This window comes from Paramormyrops kingsleyae, chromosome 13 (assembly GCF_048594095.1).
Source record: "Paramormyrops kingsleyae isolate MSU_618 chromosome 13, PKINGS_0.4, whole genome shotgun sequence".
Lineage (NCBI taxonomy): Eukaryota > Metazoa > Chordata > Actinopteri > Osteoglossiformes > Mormyridae > Paramormyrops > Paramormyrops kingsleyae.
In genome coordinates, this window is record NC_132809.1 from 15,923,459 (window position 1) to 15,938,654 (window position 15,196).

General features: G+C 46.3%; 2 protein-coding genes across 5 annotated transcripts; both read left to right on the forward strand.

Annotated features, from left to right (window-relative positions):
- The first annotated feature begins 1,118 nt into the window (after positions 1-1,118).
- Positions 1,119-4,003, forward strand: LOC111859913 (talin rod domain-containing protein 1-like). The gene has a single exon (XM_023843056.2). The coding sequence runs from the start codon at positions 2,499-2,501 to the stop codon at positions 3,561-3,563; it is 1,065 nt and encodes a 354-aa protein (XP_023698824.1). The 5' UTR covers positions 1,119-2,498; the 3' UTR covers positions 3,564-4,003.
- A 6,608-nt stretch (positions 4,004-10,611) lies between these two features.
- cfap161 (cilia and flagella associated protein 161) lies at positions 10,612-15,116 on the forward strand. 4 transcript variants are annotated; one of them, XM_023843076.2, is made up of 9 exons: positions 10,612-10,737; positions 12,147-12,236; positions 12,396-12,637; positions 12,724-12,805; positions 12,986-13,144; positions 13,249-13,322; positions 14,027-14,242; positions 14,425-14,475; positions 15,011-15,116. In XM_023843076.2, exons 1-9 carry the CDS (start codon positions 10,666-10,668, stop codon positions 15,099-15,101), a joined length of 1,077 nt encoding a protein of 358 aa, XP_023698844.1. In that variant the 5' UTR covers positions 10,612-10,665; the 3' UTR covers positions 15,102-15,116. The 4 variants fall into 4 exon arrangements, with proteins under 4 accessions (XP_023698844.1, XP_023698847.1, XP_023698845.1 ...); XM_023843079.2 differs by having other exon boundaries at positions 14,027-14,245; positions 15,011-15,030; XM_023843077.2 differs by lacking the exon at positions 14,425-14,475 and having other exon boundaries at positions 14,027-14,245; positions 15,011-15,101.
- The last annotated feature ends 80 nt before the right edge of the window (positions 15,117-15,196 follow it).

Sequence of the window (15,196 nt, forward strand, 5' to 3'; positions counted from 1 at the left end):
AAAATTCTGACCTCAATTACACTAAAATCCCGACGAGTGATCTGAAGTAGGCAGTTTAAGCAAAAAAAAAAAAAAAAATTGAAACGCGTTTTGTACAGAAGAATGGGCTGCAATGCCTCCCGCGCACAGTGCAGGTCTGGGCAGCAGCGACGGAGAGCGACGTCATTAGCAAGGACGTGCTGCTGAATATGCGAGTTCACAAACTAATATCAATGACCTTGATTAGTTAAATCATTTGCTCATGAAATACACGGTAATTTAAAATAACAGATTATATATGATAGCTTATACCACATATTATGAGTCATTCGTGCAGAAATCCAGATAATTTGAAGACACACAATCTGTACACAACGTTTTCTCATAACTGCATATGCAATTTCAATCCATCCATCCATCCATCCATTTTCCGAACCGCTTATCTTTCTGGGTCGCCGGGGTCCGGAGCCCATCATGGAAGCTACGGGCACGAGGCGGGGAACAACCCAGGATTACATAAGCCAATTATTAAACACCATTAGTATCGAAACTATTTGCACATTCTGAAAAAAAGGAAGCTGACAAGATTTAATTTCTTATGAAAAAACGACACGAATCATTTCTGCACAATGATTAATATAATTCATTTCCAGCACGGCACAAGCGAAAGTGAGAACGTGCACCAGAAAAAAATAAAGCTTATACGAGGCTACCACAAAAACCAGGGCTTACTAAGACACGAAGTGCAGCTGTTTGAACATCAAGTGCCCTGGTGTTCAATTAACCTGTATGCATTTTCGCAAAAAATAAGCGAGGAAGCAACCCGGGGCTTCGGTCGGCTGACTGGCGTGAGATTTTCAAATCTAGATAAGTCTGTACAGATATGTACGTGTATGTATGAGTTTTATTACCCTATAAATAATTTGTTGGGGTTGCAGACCATCCCAGCGCTTTCGATGCAGCTGATTTTAGGTTTATAATGGAATAATATAGATTTGCCGTAAGACTCCTTGCATGAGAGTCTGAAGGCGTGAGTGTCACGCCAGATGCGTGAGTGGCAGCCCTGACCCCGGTGAGGGTGACATGCTGAGTGTGAGCCGTAAAAAGCCCCGAACTCCCATGCCAGTAAGTAGTAGGATGTTCCCACGGCGGGCCCTCTGCCAGGCATAACTGCTGGCAGGAAGAGCGGCGACCTCCGAGACCTGCAGACGACTTGCTACACCGCGGCGCCGCCGGAGACACGCTCAGCCCGCGGGTAACGGGGACGCGGGGACGGCCGGAGCGCGCCGCCGGCTTCCTCTTGGCGTTAAACGCGAGCGACGGCCACACCCTCCGCCGCTTCCTGACATATACGATGTAGCGGGAGCCCAGCAGCGTGACTGGGGATCGCGGCGCTGCGGCTGTGCGAGTCTTTCTCGGCTCGGCGATCCGGGTGAAAGTTGCCGAGGGAAGGGGGTGGTTCTGCTTTCCGAGCTGGCACCGGTTCCACGGGGTGGCCGAACCCAAGTAATGGATACCAAAAGCGAAAGTCTGCGGCGGTGGGCAGCATGCTCATGCGGAGATAAGACATGCACATGGAACTGCGCCTGCAAACAGACCCATTTCTGCTTACGGGACTGTGCATGAAAGAGAGGAGGCTGGAAGTCAAGCGGGGACCGCCGCGTCTGAGCCGGTGGCTCTTCTTTCGGTGGATCGATGGGGCGATGTTGAGGGGTATAGCGGTGGGAAGTCGCGTCCTTAGCGGCATGAAGCTGCGTCCCGGTGACTCTAACGGCAGGGTGGTCGAGACCCACCCCAGGCACATCAATACGCGGCAGTGAAGAGAAAACTGCACAGACAGGTATTGCGATTAGGTAGACGGGAATCGAGAAGACCAATAAGTTAAACGCCGAATATAAGTCGGATATACTTTCTTAAGTTATAAAGACAGTATTCGCATAAACTGAGATGGCACTGGGATTCACAGTGATATCCAACAGGCCAGTGTAATTCCTTGTATTTAGCAAATTTTAATCTGTGAATATTTCTTTTGTGCAAACAGATCGATATATGTAAATATAACATTTAGTGTTTAATTAACCGTAGCTAAAATGCGATAGATGTTGCCATTTTAATATATAGAAAAAAGAGTTGGAAACCGAACTGAAATATGCCGAAAGCTACTTTTCCGGTATAGACATTTATCAAGAAAAAAACGGGGGATGCTAAGGATAATAGACTCCCTTTTGCCGTTTATTACCAGAGACAGTAACGGAAAACTGGCGATTATAGTCACCTACTGGCACTGAACGTTGATTTCTTTTTCAGCTCTACGTTACAGCGCAGCGTATGTACTCTGAAAGACTGCAAAGTAAATTTCTTGGTGAACTATTTTTTTGAGATAGTTGAGCAAGAGTGCTGCCTTTTAGGAGCAGAAATGTCCTAAAGTACTAGTTGTCGCGAAGGAATGTGAGGTTTAATTATTATTTTTTTTAAATATAAATTTAAAAAACACAGTAAATCAGTTTGATCACCCTGTTATGGCTAGTGGGGGCTCGGGGAAGCCATGTAGCGAGGGATCGGCGGCCAGTCCAAGCAGCAGCCTTCCACACCGGAGGCGGCTGTCCTCCATCTGTGACAGCTGTAAGGGCCGGATGCAGCTGGTGGCTGACCTGCTCCTGCTGTCCAGTGAGACGCGGCCGGTGACTGGTGCTGAGGGACTGCCGGTGGCTGAGACGTTCGAGCAGTGCCGGGACACCGTCATCGCCAGGACCAAAGAGCTGTCCATCTTGACGCACGACATCCAGAGCCATCTCAACATGGGCCGCTTCGTGGAGGCGGGCGACCGGCTGCTGGAGATGGCAGACCTGGTGGTCTCTCTGACCGAGTGGTCTGCGCACGCTGCGTACCTGGCCGCCACTGAGGCGCCGGGCTCCCTCGCCGCCCTCCAGGGCCTGGTGGATCGCTACAAGGTGACGCGGTGCCGGCAGGAGGTGGAGCAGAGCTGCGGCGCGCTCAGGACCGCCGCCCTGGCTGACCTGACCCCGCAGCTCCTCCTGGAGGTCTCCCAGAGCATCTCCAGGAACCTGAAGATGCTGACCGACGCCTCCGTCCTAGCCAGTGAGAGGTCCAAGGAGCGCTTCGCCAAGGAGCAATTCAAGCTGGGCGTGAAGAGCATGAGTACCAGCGCTTCGGCCTTGCTGGCCTGCGTCCGGGAGCTGAAGGGCAGCCCCAGCGAGACGGCACGGGCGCGCTGCGTCCTCTTCAGTGGGCCGCTGCTGCAGGCCGTCCACGCCCTGGTGGGCTTCGCCACCGAGCCCCAGTTCCTGGGCAAGGCAGCCTCCGTCAGCGCTGAGGGGAAGGCAGTGCAGACGGCCATCCTGGGGGGCGCCATGAGCGTGGTCGCCGCCTGCGTCCCCCTCACCCAGGGTCTCAAGGAGCTGGCCCAGCTGCCGGAGAACAGCGGCAAGACGGCAGAGTGCCGGGAGCGTCTGCGCAGCTCTGCCTGCGCGGTGTGCGAAGGCTGCACCCTGCTCTCGCAGGCTTTGCGTGAGCGCGTGTCCCCCAGGACCTTGCCGTCAGTTAACTCTCATCCTGTGAATTAAACCTTGTGCAAATGGAGGTGTCTCACCCCTGACGGTGAGAGTGACTGCCAGAAAGTCTGGTGGGGGGGGGGGGGGGGCTCCCAGTTTTAGGATTCGGAAGGGGCTGCCCTCACACTGCATACAACTGAAGCTTCTCCAGACCCGAGATCTGGGTTACGCCACCCTCCTCGTCACGTTTGAGGTCAGTTGGGACCAGGAACGTTTACCTCAGTCTTCTGCCATTTTAAAGATGACAGACTCCTGGAGCGCGTCCAACGCTCTCCGGAAGGACGGCTTGTCCGTGTCCTTGTGTAAGTTCGGAAGGATTAAAGCTGCTGTGATTTCATTCTCTGAATCGTTACACTATTTACCAGACTTACACATATTTGTAATGTGTTTTGGTCATGCATGTATGGGCTATTTATTTGTACTATTAAAACATTGGTCTCTGTTGAATGCTATTGAATTTCTCTTATTGATCTGCCACTCTACCACATACTTTAATAATTTAATACCTGCTTATTAGACACTTTTATCACATTAAATTTAATGAGGACATGATTAAACAATTAAAGAGTCGTTGATTTGCACTGTTGAATTTTTTAATGAAACGATTTCTGTGAATTTCCTGGCTGCAGGGTTGATGTGAGGCTTGAACGCAGACATAGACTAATTTTATCAGTTATTTAATTTCTCTAGAAGTAAACTATTAGCTCTCCTAACTGTAGTTTTGTTTGGTATCTGAGGACACTATAAAAAGACACTAAAGGGTATGTAAATGATGGGAATTTCCACAGTGCCTGAGAAAGGGGTTTAAGGGGCAGTATTTTAACATAAAACATTCAAAATGTACTGACAAGGAGCAAACTGCCCCCTGCCTGTATAGGGACAGTGGGCCGGCCCGGGATCTCCCCGAAACAGTGATGAATGAGCTTTCTGAGTGGCGCTGCTTTGAGAGCTGTGCTGATCTGCCCGTCTCCATCTCTGCTCCAGCAGAAGCTCACGCCGAATGTGTTAGGAAGAGGAATTACGCCACACATGCTTAATCATACAAATGGCGGCAAAGGTGTAAAGTTTTATTCACACCAAATTGACAAAGAAGATGTCATGGCGAAACCTCACATCACGCGAGATGAGTCGGCGGCATTTTCGGAGCGTTGCTCGGGCTTTTTGCCGTGGCTTCTTTACATGCAGCGCTGCCTGCAGGCTAATGCTAACAGGCTCTTGCCCATGCGTGAGCGGCACGCTGAGCAAAACCAGACATTTCTCACCCCAAAAGCATTAGCATCTCAGCCATGATGGCAGTCATCTTAGACAAAGTTGTCCCCCATAGGGTTGCAGGCATGGACCTTCCTGAGAACCTGCTTGGCTAAGGTACCTATTAAGATGTCAGAGCCTGTAAATCACTCAGGATTCTGTTTATACATTAGGCTCAAGATGCCCAGCTCATCTGATCCATGATGACAGTCAGATTGGTGGGACGAGCCACGCAAACAGCAAGAACAATTATCTTAGAGCTGATGGTATTAAAGTTCTTGCATGTGCACAGATTATAATCAGATTATAATGTATATAATCTGGTGTGATATATCATCAGATTATAAGTAAGTAAGTAATGTTTATTTTTAAAGTGCTTTTCACTGACACAAAGTCACAAAGCGCTGTACAAACGATAAGAAAATAAATATACATAAGATAAAAACAACACAATTGCATAAAATAGAATGAAATCAGAACAATTAATAACAAGAAACAGAACCAAAGCCCTGGTTGAATAGGTTTTCAGATGTAGTTTAAAGGAGTCTAAAGAAGCAGAACTTTGAAGTTGTAGTGGAAGCTCATTCCAAAGCTTCGGTGTAGTGGAAGCTCTGTCTCCCCGAGTCTTTAGTCTCGTGCGGGGAGTAACTAACGGGTTCTGAGCCTGGGAGCAAAGAGCACGAGCAGCTGTATATTTAAGGAGGAGCTGGATCACATATCCAGGAGCCTGCCCATTTAGCGCTCTATATGAAATAGCCAGGATCTTAAAACGAATCCTAAAATCTATTGGGAGCCAATGTAAAGAATGTAAAATAGGGGTAATGTGGGCCCGCTTTCTGGAGCGTGTTAGTAACCTGGCGGCAGCAATTTGTACAGTTTGTAAACACATGAGAGACGATTTATCCAAACCTGTGAACAAAGCATTACAGTAATCTAAGTGCGATGAAACAAACGCATGAACAATTTTCTCCAGCTCTGCTGATGAGACCAACGGACGTAACTTAGCAATATTCCTCAGATGAAAAAAACAGGAGCGTGAAATATACGTGCGATTCAAATCCCAGAGAGGAATCAAATATTACACCAAGATTACGAACCTTGGACTCGGCAGAAGTACAAATAGTAGAAATCGACTCACTGATCTTGGAGTGTAAATCAAGAGGAGCTACAATCATTGTCTCAGTTTTTCTAGAGTTTAAATAAAGGTAATTATTAGAAAGCCAGTCACTAATCCGAGATAAACAATCAACCAGGCTAGACAGCTTGTTCAGATGATGAGGTTTAAATGATACATACAAGTGAATATCATCAGCATAAAAATTATAATAAATATAATATATATGGTATAATATATTATCTGATTATAACCCTGCACATCTGAGGAAAACATTCTCCAGTATAACGTTAAAGAAGCCATATTCCCTGGCTGCCTTCTGCCTATCGTGTGACATTTTCTTTGGGGCAAAGGCACCATGGGAACATATCACCCTTTGGCATGGGCCCTGTCTGACAATCTGATCACCTGATCCATTCACAGTGGAACCGGCAGCATTGGGACCTTGCTGGCCACAGAGAACCCGTACCACGGTGCTCAGATGGTGTTTCTGAAGCGGGCTCACATGATCTGCCTGTATATCTGTTCCGTTTGCTATCATGGCACCGTGATAAGCTTTGAACCAATACCAGACCCACCCCTTTGCCTGCTTGAAGTTTCACAGCAAAAAGTACTTTTTCCAGGCCCTCGGCCTACCTTCAGACGTGCACAGAGACAATGAACGGATGGCCAGCTCCCTGCCAGCCACAGACCACTCTAATCCTCTTTAAATTGCATGTTATCTGGAGATGCCGGCTCCCTCATCGAAACTCTTTCGGGATTGCGACGGACAGAAATAGCACTGACTTCGACGGAATCCTGCAGCCGGAGCGATCGCAGAAGCAGGTGTGATCGGCGTCTCTCATGGGCTGCAGAGGCCCCGGCCGCGTGGAAATGGCCTGGTGCTGTCTGGCGACAGACAGAGCTTATGGAGTTCTGCCAGAAACCTTCACGTGCCCCAGGATCGTTTGCCTTTCCTGAAAAACTGAAGCTGTTGCTTCACAACAGGAAGCCAATAGGCTGTGCTATCGGGGGTGTTTCCTTCAGAGCAGAGAATGACTGAGTAATAATTTGGAACAGGGGTTCGCCCATTTCCTGCCACAGGACGGAGGTGGGTGTCCTAACCCAGTCCCTGTGAGCCTCCCCATCCCTCTCTTGAAATGGTGTAACACTCCCCGCTTTGGAGGCATGTGGGCCGCGGTGCTCAATCGACTTAACTGACATACAAAGGCTTTGGATTTCTCCTTTACTTCATCTCTAAGCTCAGACCATCAAGCCAAACACACTCACACCCCCAAACTCAGAGAAAATAGGCCTAAAGAAAGTGTTTTTTTTATGTGACCACACATCTGCTCCATTTTACTTTTGATACACTGGTTTTTTATTAGTTGCGACCAAAAAATAATCTGCAAAGGCCTCATAAAATTGCTATGTAACAGTATGCCCTCTCATTACTAAAGCATGATGCCACAGAAGCCCCAACAGCTGTGAACAGCCAATGAGAATAATGGACCCCTGTCACGTGATCGCTGTCCCGTGACGGCCACAACAGAGCAACAAAAAAGCAAAAAGTCACAGGACAGGCATTCCAGGGGAGCCGAGCAAACCGTGGACTCAACCGGGAGGGTCCTGCATAGACCATGAGGGGGGGGGGGTGAGGCATCTGTTGCCTTCATCAATATGGTCAGCTCATTTCGCAGTGATTCTGCCCTTCACTCTGGCGTCCTGTTGCCTTGGAAACACCCCCAGCATCGAATTCCCGGACAAAAAGCCATGTGGAGATGACAGGCGGCATCGCCCCTCCGATGTGCCCTGCTGGAATGCCACTGGCGTGCGTGGGGCCCCCCCTCACACCTTCCCAAAGCTGCACCTCCCAACGTCAAACAGTGGCCATCTTTGTATGTTTCTAACCCCACCCACTGGGCGCCCGCTACGTCTGTTTGGACAGAACTTTCGGTGGAACTCTGCACCGAGTGATTCTGGGCCCCATCCCCACTTCCCACCTATTCCTGGTTCCATTACAGGATGGCGCCACCTGCTTTGTCATTGTGCCTTGGCTTCCGGGAGGGGGGGCGGTTGGCACGGGAGTTCTCACCTTTGAACCCCAGGTGTCAGATTCACAGCACCTGTGGGACTGAGTGTGTGAGGTGTCATCCAGAATGTTCCAGAAACATGTGAAATGTAAATATGGTTTCAGTGACTTGGCAGTGCAGTACTGTAGTGGGTATGCATTTTGACCGGAAAACCACTGATCTTCAAATGTTCAACTTAAACCTCAGAAAACATCTAAACTGTTTACTAAATAGTTAATCAGTTAATCAGTTGTAAAGCTTCTAGCTCTACACAGAAATAAAATGAACAGTCAGATAAAACTCCATGCGGAGTAAATTACTTTTGATGACTGTGTTTGACAAAGAATAAAAATAATGAAAATGTTATGTACAGAATGAGCAGTCCAGAAATACAAGTTCATATACAACTGTTTAAAACATCTAGTACAAATGTCTAGAGTCAACACTTAGAAGGCATGTTAACCCTTTTGATAAATCCTGCTTCTGACTATTACAGGAAAAGCATATGATCCACGTAAAGAAGCCTGCTGTGAACAGAACAGCGCTGCAAAGACCCAGAAGTGTGAAATTCTCTTAGGGGGAACCTAAGGATCTGCTTACTATTATGGCTGTAGATTTTTCCATATACCTCCCGTCCCTTTGAAGGCTAATATGAACCAGCTCTAACACACTAACCCCCTCCCCTGGGAACATTCCCTTTGTGTGACGTCATCCCTTCACGCCAGCCCAAGGCCTCTTTCTGCCTTTTTTAAAAATACCTATAAACACAAATCATGGATAGATCTATAGCCTGTGAATGCCAGTTCAATAGTTCCTAGAAACTGCCGAGTGTTATATTTAAAGACCTTTTAGGGGTTGGCAGTTTTATTCCTATGGAGTGGCACTATTTTAATCACACTGGCTAGTCTGGGCGTTTGCGGATTCGACATGTCTGAAGAGGAACAGAGGGGCCCTGGCTGCAAAAAAAACCAAAAGAAAAAAACGGATGTGATAGATTCCCTGCTCACTTAAAAGTGATGTAAAACAACTGCAGCTGGCTCCCATTGGACGAACCGTAACAGGCAGGGCGGCCGGGAAAGCCCAGCGGGGCGGAACCGGCAGACGGCCTTGCTGCTGGCTTGGCCTGGCTGCCCGGGGGGCTCAGCACCGGAGACTGTTGTTATATAAAAATAATACGGCAGCCTGAGAGGGAGCACTCATCAATGGGGAAGGGGCTCGGGGGAGGGGCTGGACCAGGCGGGAGCCTGCCAAGCACCCCCTCCCTGCCCTGTGGCCAGGCCTGTTTACTGGCTCAGGGTGGTCTGTTTTTCATGGGGGTGTGGCCCACTTCCTCCACAGACGCGGCACTGAGCGGCGGTCTCTCCAGCATCCTGTCAGCTCTGAGCATGCTCACAGCGACCACTGCGACGTCACAGGATCCAGCTGGCCGGGAAGGGCGGCCTCAGATCAGCAGGGCGGCCATTCAGATCCCCTTAGATTAGTACACTGGGGGGGAACTCAGTGGCCACTTTATTAGGTACACCTGCTTGCCAATGACAGCAGCCTGCTCCTCCGAACAGCCAATCACGTGGCTACAACCGAATAGAGCATGCAGACAGAGGTTCACTTCCATTAGAATGGCTAAAACACCAGATCAAAGCAATTCTGAATGCGATATGATTGCTGGCGCTAGGCGTGGTGGCTCCAGCATCCAAAAAGAGCCGACACCCTAGAATTTTCACAAACCACAGTGTCTAAAGTTCACAAAAAAATAATAAAACCCACCCAGCATCATATATATATATATATATATACACATGTAGACACATCTACTCTCCAAGCGATCCAGAAGGGGTCCTGCCCAGTACCAACTTAAGTGGCTACTGAGTGTATATGGACTAGATTCAGTCAATATCAGTCTTGAGTTTTCAAGTATGTTCAATCCAAATTAACTTTGTTAAGTCAAAATCAAATGTCTTTTGTTCCAATGTATTTCATAATTTGGCTTGACTAGATTGTTATATAAATATAACACTGATGTTGAAGACGAGTCTAAAAATTTTTTTATAAATTAGTGCTCAGCATAATCAACATTTATATGAGTTCCTTAACTGTTCTGTGATTTTTGACAAGTTTAATTTACATTTAATTACTAGTTAGTCGTGGCCAGTATTTTGGCAGTAGTTCTCCAGGTTTTTGCCTGGAAATGCTCCAAAAGCACCGCTCGGGTCTTGCAATACATTTCTTTAACCGCGCATCTAACAGCAGATGCGGTTTGCACTGCTATACGGATGCTTTCCAGTTGGTGGAAATCCAAAACACAAAGATATATACGAAATTAACCCTCCGCAAAATTTCCATATCAGATTAAGTACACAAGAAATTCAAGGAACGCTGATTCAGTTTACCTATACTCCTGTGTTATTTAAGCAATATCGTGTGCTGTGTTCGTTTTTTCATTGTAAATAATTAAAAACACATAAGATTTAAAAAGTGAAACCGATACTTCATATACATATATAACTCCAACCAGACAGCACGCAAATGAGGCACCATGGGCGACACCGACGTGTCCCTTAGAAAAGGACGAATGGGGACCCCTACAGGACAAAATAAAAAACGACTCCACGCTCCAAACGCCGTTACCATAGTGACGAGATGTCAACAATCCGCCTCGGGGAGACACCGCGGGGAATCCCTGGTGCCAGGTGCTCACCTTACGATGGCCGGTATCAGGACGTATGGCCGGCATGTACGCGTCGGAAACTGGAGCGAGGATGTTGTTCTCGACGAGGTAAAATAGCAGCTCCAGCCTTTGTGGGAGCTCTTTCGGGCGGGAGTAAATTGGGAATGTCTCTTTTAGCTAAGAGCCGAAGCTCTTCATGTAGGCGTGTCATACGCTATTATATATAGGCTATATATAATATTCCTACAAATACGTTTTTGGTATTAAGAATCAGTAATATCTTTCAACATGTTTATTTTTAGTGTTTTCAGATATTACGACTGAGACACGTACGCATTAACAGTTTAACCCCATATACTGGTCACGGACGTGCTGTGCGACGTAATAAGTTTAACATTATAACGTGGACGAGGAAACGTGTTTGGATGCTAAAAAAGAGTTATCTCCACTCAACAAACGCATTTTCACTCAAGGATGTACGGGTGAAATACAGCACGATAAAACACATCTAATGGAAAAGTCCAACCGTATTATCCACTGTAATGTTCCAGTTAGGATTACCGCCTAATCCACGTCAAGGAGGAAAACTACCATTTCAATTAAAAGGAACTGGATTTCACCTAAACACCGATTTCTTGCAGTTCTTGCTGCATGCTGATTGGTCAGTCTCCTATAATCATGCACATGTCACTAATATTAATGAGAATCAGCTCGGTGAGTCTTTCAATCAAGGAAACAAACCAGTCAAAGCACAAGAAAAACTAAACTGTTTAGCCAATCACATTCTGTTTTATGCAATGGGTTTATCCTATGGGGAACTTAGATACACCCAAATCACCTAAACCAGTGGCCTGTACTACAAAGCGGGGTTACTGGCTTATCGGGGTAACTTGTCGGATTTAAGGTACCACAGTTTAAATGGACTTCATATTCGTTCACCTACATTTTGCCCAGACTACCTTAAATCTGACAAGTTATCCCGATAAGCCAGTAACCCCGCTTCGTAGTACAGGCCCTAGGGATATCAAACTCCAGTCCTGGATGACAAATGATTTAGCTCAAGAGCTGTATGGTATTTAAAACAAGCAGTTGAATCAGGTGTGTTAAATGAGGGTAAACCAAATACTGTGCAGGGATCCGCCCCCCCAGGACTGTAGTTTGAGACCCCTGACCTAAACTAAATGTGCTTTGAACATGGTTGGAATCTGGAGTAGCAGAAGATCATGCTAACCTCACACCCCCAGGCGCCCCCACTTAGCCAGTGCCTTGCAGAGATTTTTCAAGGGACAAGTGCTCAAATGGAGGGGTGGGGAATACCTCCAGCAAATTCTGGTATGAGTTGTTGATGGGGGAGGGGGGTTCCCCCTTGGTAAGCCCCAGAAGGCCCAGGTGCACAGGTACCCTCAGCCCCCCGAGTGGCTGCACTTAGCTACTGTGTTGTGTAACTCAAATATAATGTAATAAATATGCATTCATTATTTATCTGATATTAACGCCTGTTGCTGTTTTAACCCCAGGAAATGCTGAAGGACTTCCTGGAGAAGAAAGAGAAAGGAGAGCTGGTTTTCCAGAAGACAAACCTTGTAAAACAGAATATGTTGAAAAAGGTAGTTTAATGGTGTGTTTAATGTAGTGAGAATTCCAACAGAATGTCTAACTGGTTTCATAGAGTTTTTGGGCTGCAAACTGGTCTCTGTGTGTATATGAATATAATAATTATTTGCTTAGTGAAACAAAAGAATTTCACTTTGAATATTGTTCCCTAGATCGACTTGACAGTAACAACTGATGGATGGTTACACTTCGGGGACGTGGTGATACTGGTGAACCCTGGGGGCGATCAGGGTGAGCATTCGCTAGGCTGGCAGACGAAGAGAGATGCAGCGGCCGTTAGTATGCATTTGGATCCTAGCTCCGCTGCAATGAGCTCACTTACCCAGACGCCCCGCGAGGTCACCGCGACCAGAGCCGTGGAATCTTGCGGCAGGACTGCCTTCGTCGTCACCAGGTAGCCGTCATTCACCAGCTGATTGTTTTGTTACACCAGCCAATTTTGCGTATTTTTAAAGAAACATTTATGTTTTCTTGAACCAGCGTTGATGGGACTCCAGAGGGGGAAACCGTGAAATATAATCAGAGTTTCGCCTTTCGTTTAAAAGATGCGTTTGCTGGTGAGGTGAGTTCAATCTGAAACAATGTAGATATTAAAAAAGTCTAATCCGAATTTATGAAATGTCCTCTCTCACCTATACTACACATTTATGAAGTTGTGAATTTTAGGGAAATGTACAAAGAAATAAGTCTGAACAGAGCATTGCTTTGGCTTAATCTTTACGGGTTCTGCTGCCACTCACAGCTGTACCTAGCGAGTGACCAGCGGACGTTCCTGAAATGTGCCAGGAGGTCCCGCCTACAGGAGGTCAGCCTGTCCAGCCACACATCCTTCTTCACCTGCTGGCAGGTGGTGTACCTAGACCCGCAGGAACGCATGGAGAACGAGGGTCTTCCTGTTCCAGTGAGCCCCCCCCCCCCACTCCACCCCACCTGATTTTTTTTCCATCAATATTTCTGCATCAAACTCTGCTTGTTAAGCTTTCATTCTTACTGCCTTCTCTGCAGGTAAATAAAAAGGTCCTTATCACTCACTGCAAGACAAACCAGTGCTTAGCTGTACTTGGAAATTATGTTTTGTGGTAAGTGTTTTTTAAATAGAACAATTTACTGTTAGTCACACTATATAACCCAAACTATATGGACACCCTTATTAGAGTAATTTTTTAATTAAGCCACACCCATTACTGACACACGTGCATAATTTAAGCACACAGTTACGCAGTCAGCAGCAACAAACACTGGCCGCAGTGTTATGGGTAACCAGTATCCATGGTTATCCAGAAGTGATTATTGACTTTCAGCTTAGTACCATCATAGGGTGCCATCATTCTCAAAAGTCAGTTTTGCCAATTTTTTCCCTTATAAAAGTGTTTCTGCTCAACTTCAGTTGAAGTGACAGAGATGTGTAAATGTCTGGGAGCAAGTCCAGCTGCAAGGTGAGGGCCACACAAGCTCTAAGGAAGGGACCCGATCACCCAGCATCAATACCCACCCTGAATGGCAGCAAATCCCACCAGCATCTAATGGGCAGCCTTCCCAGAGTACAGGCTAATATATTGACAAAGGGAGGACCAGCTCCATATCAAATCCCTTGGTTTTCAGAGATATTGAATAAGATGGTGTCCACATACTTTTGGCCATGTAGTGTATTTTTATAACCAGTTTAACTTTTAATTAACCAGATACTGTACTAGGAATGTATGCCTATATCAAGGAAATCTGCTTGTTTGTAGAATTTCAAATGCAAAGAATGATTCAAAACCAAGCACAATGTAATTCACAGGACAGCCTATGGAAAGGAGTATGAGGTGGTGGCCCAGACCTTCCTGGACTCCCACAAGGCTGAGCGGGAGATGAACCACTGGCTGCTGGTGACTGCCGACCCCGCTGTGCAGGGACAGGCCATGACAGACAGACCCCACGCAATGGCCGCCATGTCAGCCACTGAGGATTCCCAACACCGTGGCACTGAAGGCGGTGCTGAGGAAGAGCAAAACATGTAGTAAATTAAAGTCACCTTTGGAATTTTTTTCTATATTCTTTAATAAAATATCATTAAATTCATTTAAAATTTAAATAATTTCAAATTGCATTAGCTATATTCTGCTGTAACATCTAATAACATACTTCATAAGATTGCTGTGCTGAAAATATGTAGTAATTTACGTCCTTTTCCAACAGAGGGCGAGAGCAGCTTACTTTATGTAGCAGTAGACCTGTAACATTACTAAGGTGATAAAATGTGTTCTGTCATGCAGATATTTAGCTGTTAACAGTCTAAACTGCTTAGTAAGTTTCTTATATACCATCTCATGTTTTTTTCCCTTATAAAAAAAATGATCCATCCATCTATCAAGTTATATCCAGGGTCTAAAGTTGTCGTTCTCAATAACTTTAATGTTCCTTAGAATGACTATTTAAATTACATTGATATTTAAAAATATATATATTTGTAGTTTTTTTAACTGTGGTGATGCTGAGAAATCGAGAGGAAAAAAAGATGCCTGAGTTTGCGCGAGTCAGTGGGTCAGAATACTCAGTGCCACTGTACTAGTCTGTTTTCTGCTGATGTGGGATGGGGAGGGGGGTGTTCATTCAATGTGCATTCAGCACATTTCATTCAGGTGCTAAATCACTTTCACATGCAATATTAAGTAAAATAAGCAAATATTTGTAGAAAATGAGTGAGCATTCTTGGCTTTTAATATACGAGCTACAGCTTATATGAGCTACTCATGTAGAAAAATTCATATTTACGTTCTTAAAGTGTGCGGCACAAAACACTCCCAAGAAGTGCGACCTCAGAGGACACCGCAGGGCAGGAGCGTAAGCCCAGCGCGTTAACGGGGAGAGGATAGCAGCAAACAGGCGACCACTGTCAGGACAGGAGGCTCACATGGACAGACGGTACAGTTACACGCAGAGAAAACGGCGTGCGGAGAGTGACCGCAGA

What these genes read in the sequence shown, in the direction of transcription:
- cfap161 (XM_023843076.2), top strand. Translation starts at nt 10,666, where the DNA reads ATGGCCGGTATCAGGACGTATGGCCGGCATGTACGCGTCGGAAACTGG. An exon ending in ACTGCCTTCGTCGTCACCAG is followed by an intron (nt 12,638 to 12,723) that starts GTAGCCGTCATT and finishes TTCTTGAACCAG; the next exon opens with CGTTGATGGGACTCCAGAGG. An exon ending in GCTGAGGAAGAGCAAAACAT is followed by an intron (nt 14,243 to 14,424) that starts GTAGTAAATTAA and finishes CTTTTCCAACAG; the next exon opens with AGGGCGAGAGCAGCTTACTT.
- LOC111859913 (XM_023843056.2), top strand. Translation starts at nt 2,499, where the DNA reads ATGGCTAGTGGGGGCTCGGGGAAGCCATGTAGCGAGGGATCGGCGGCC.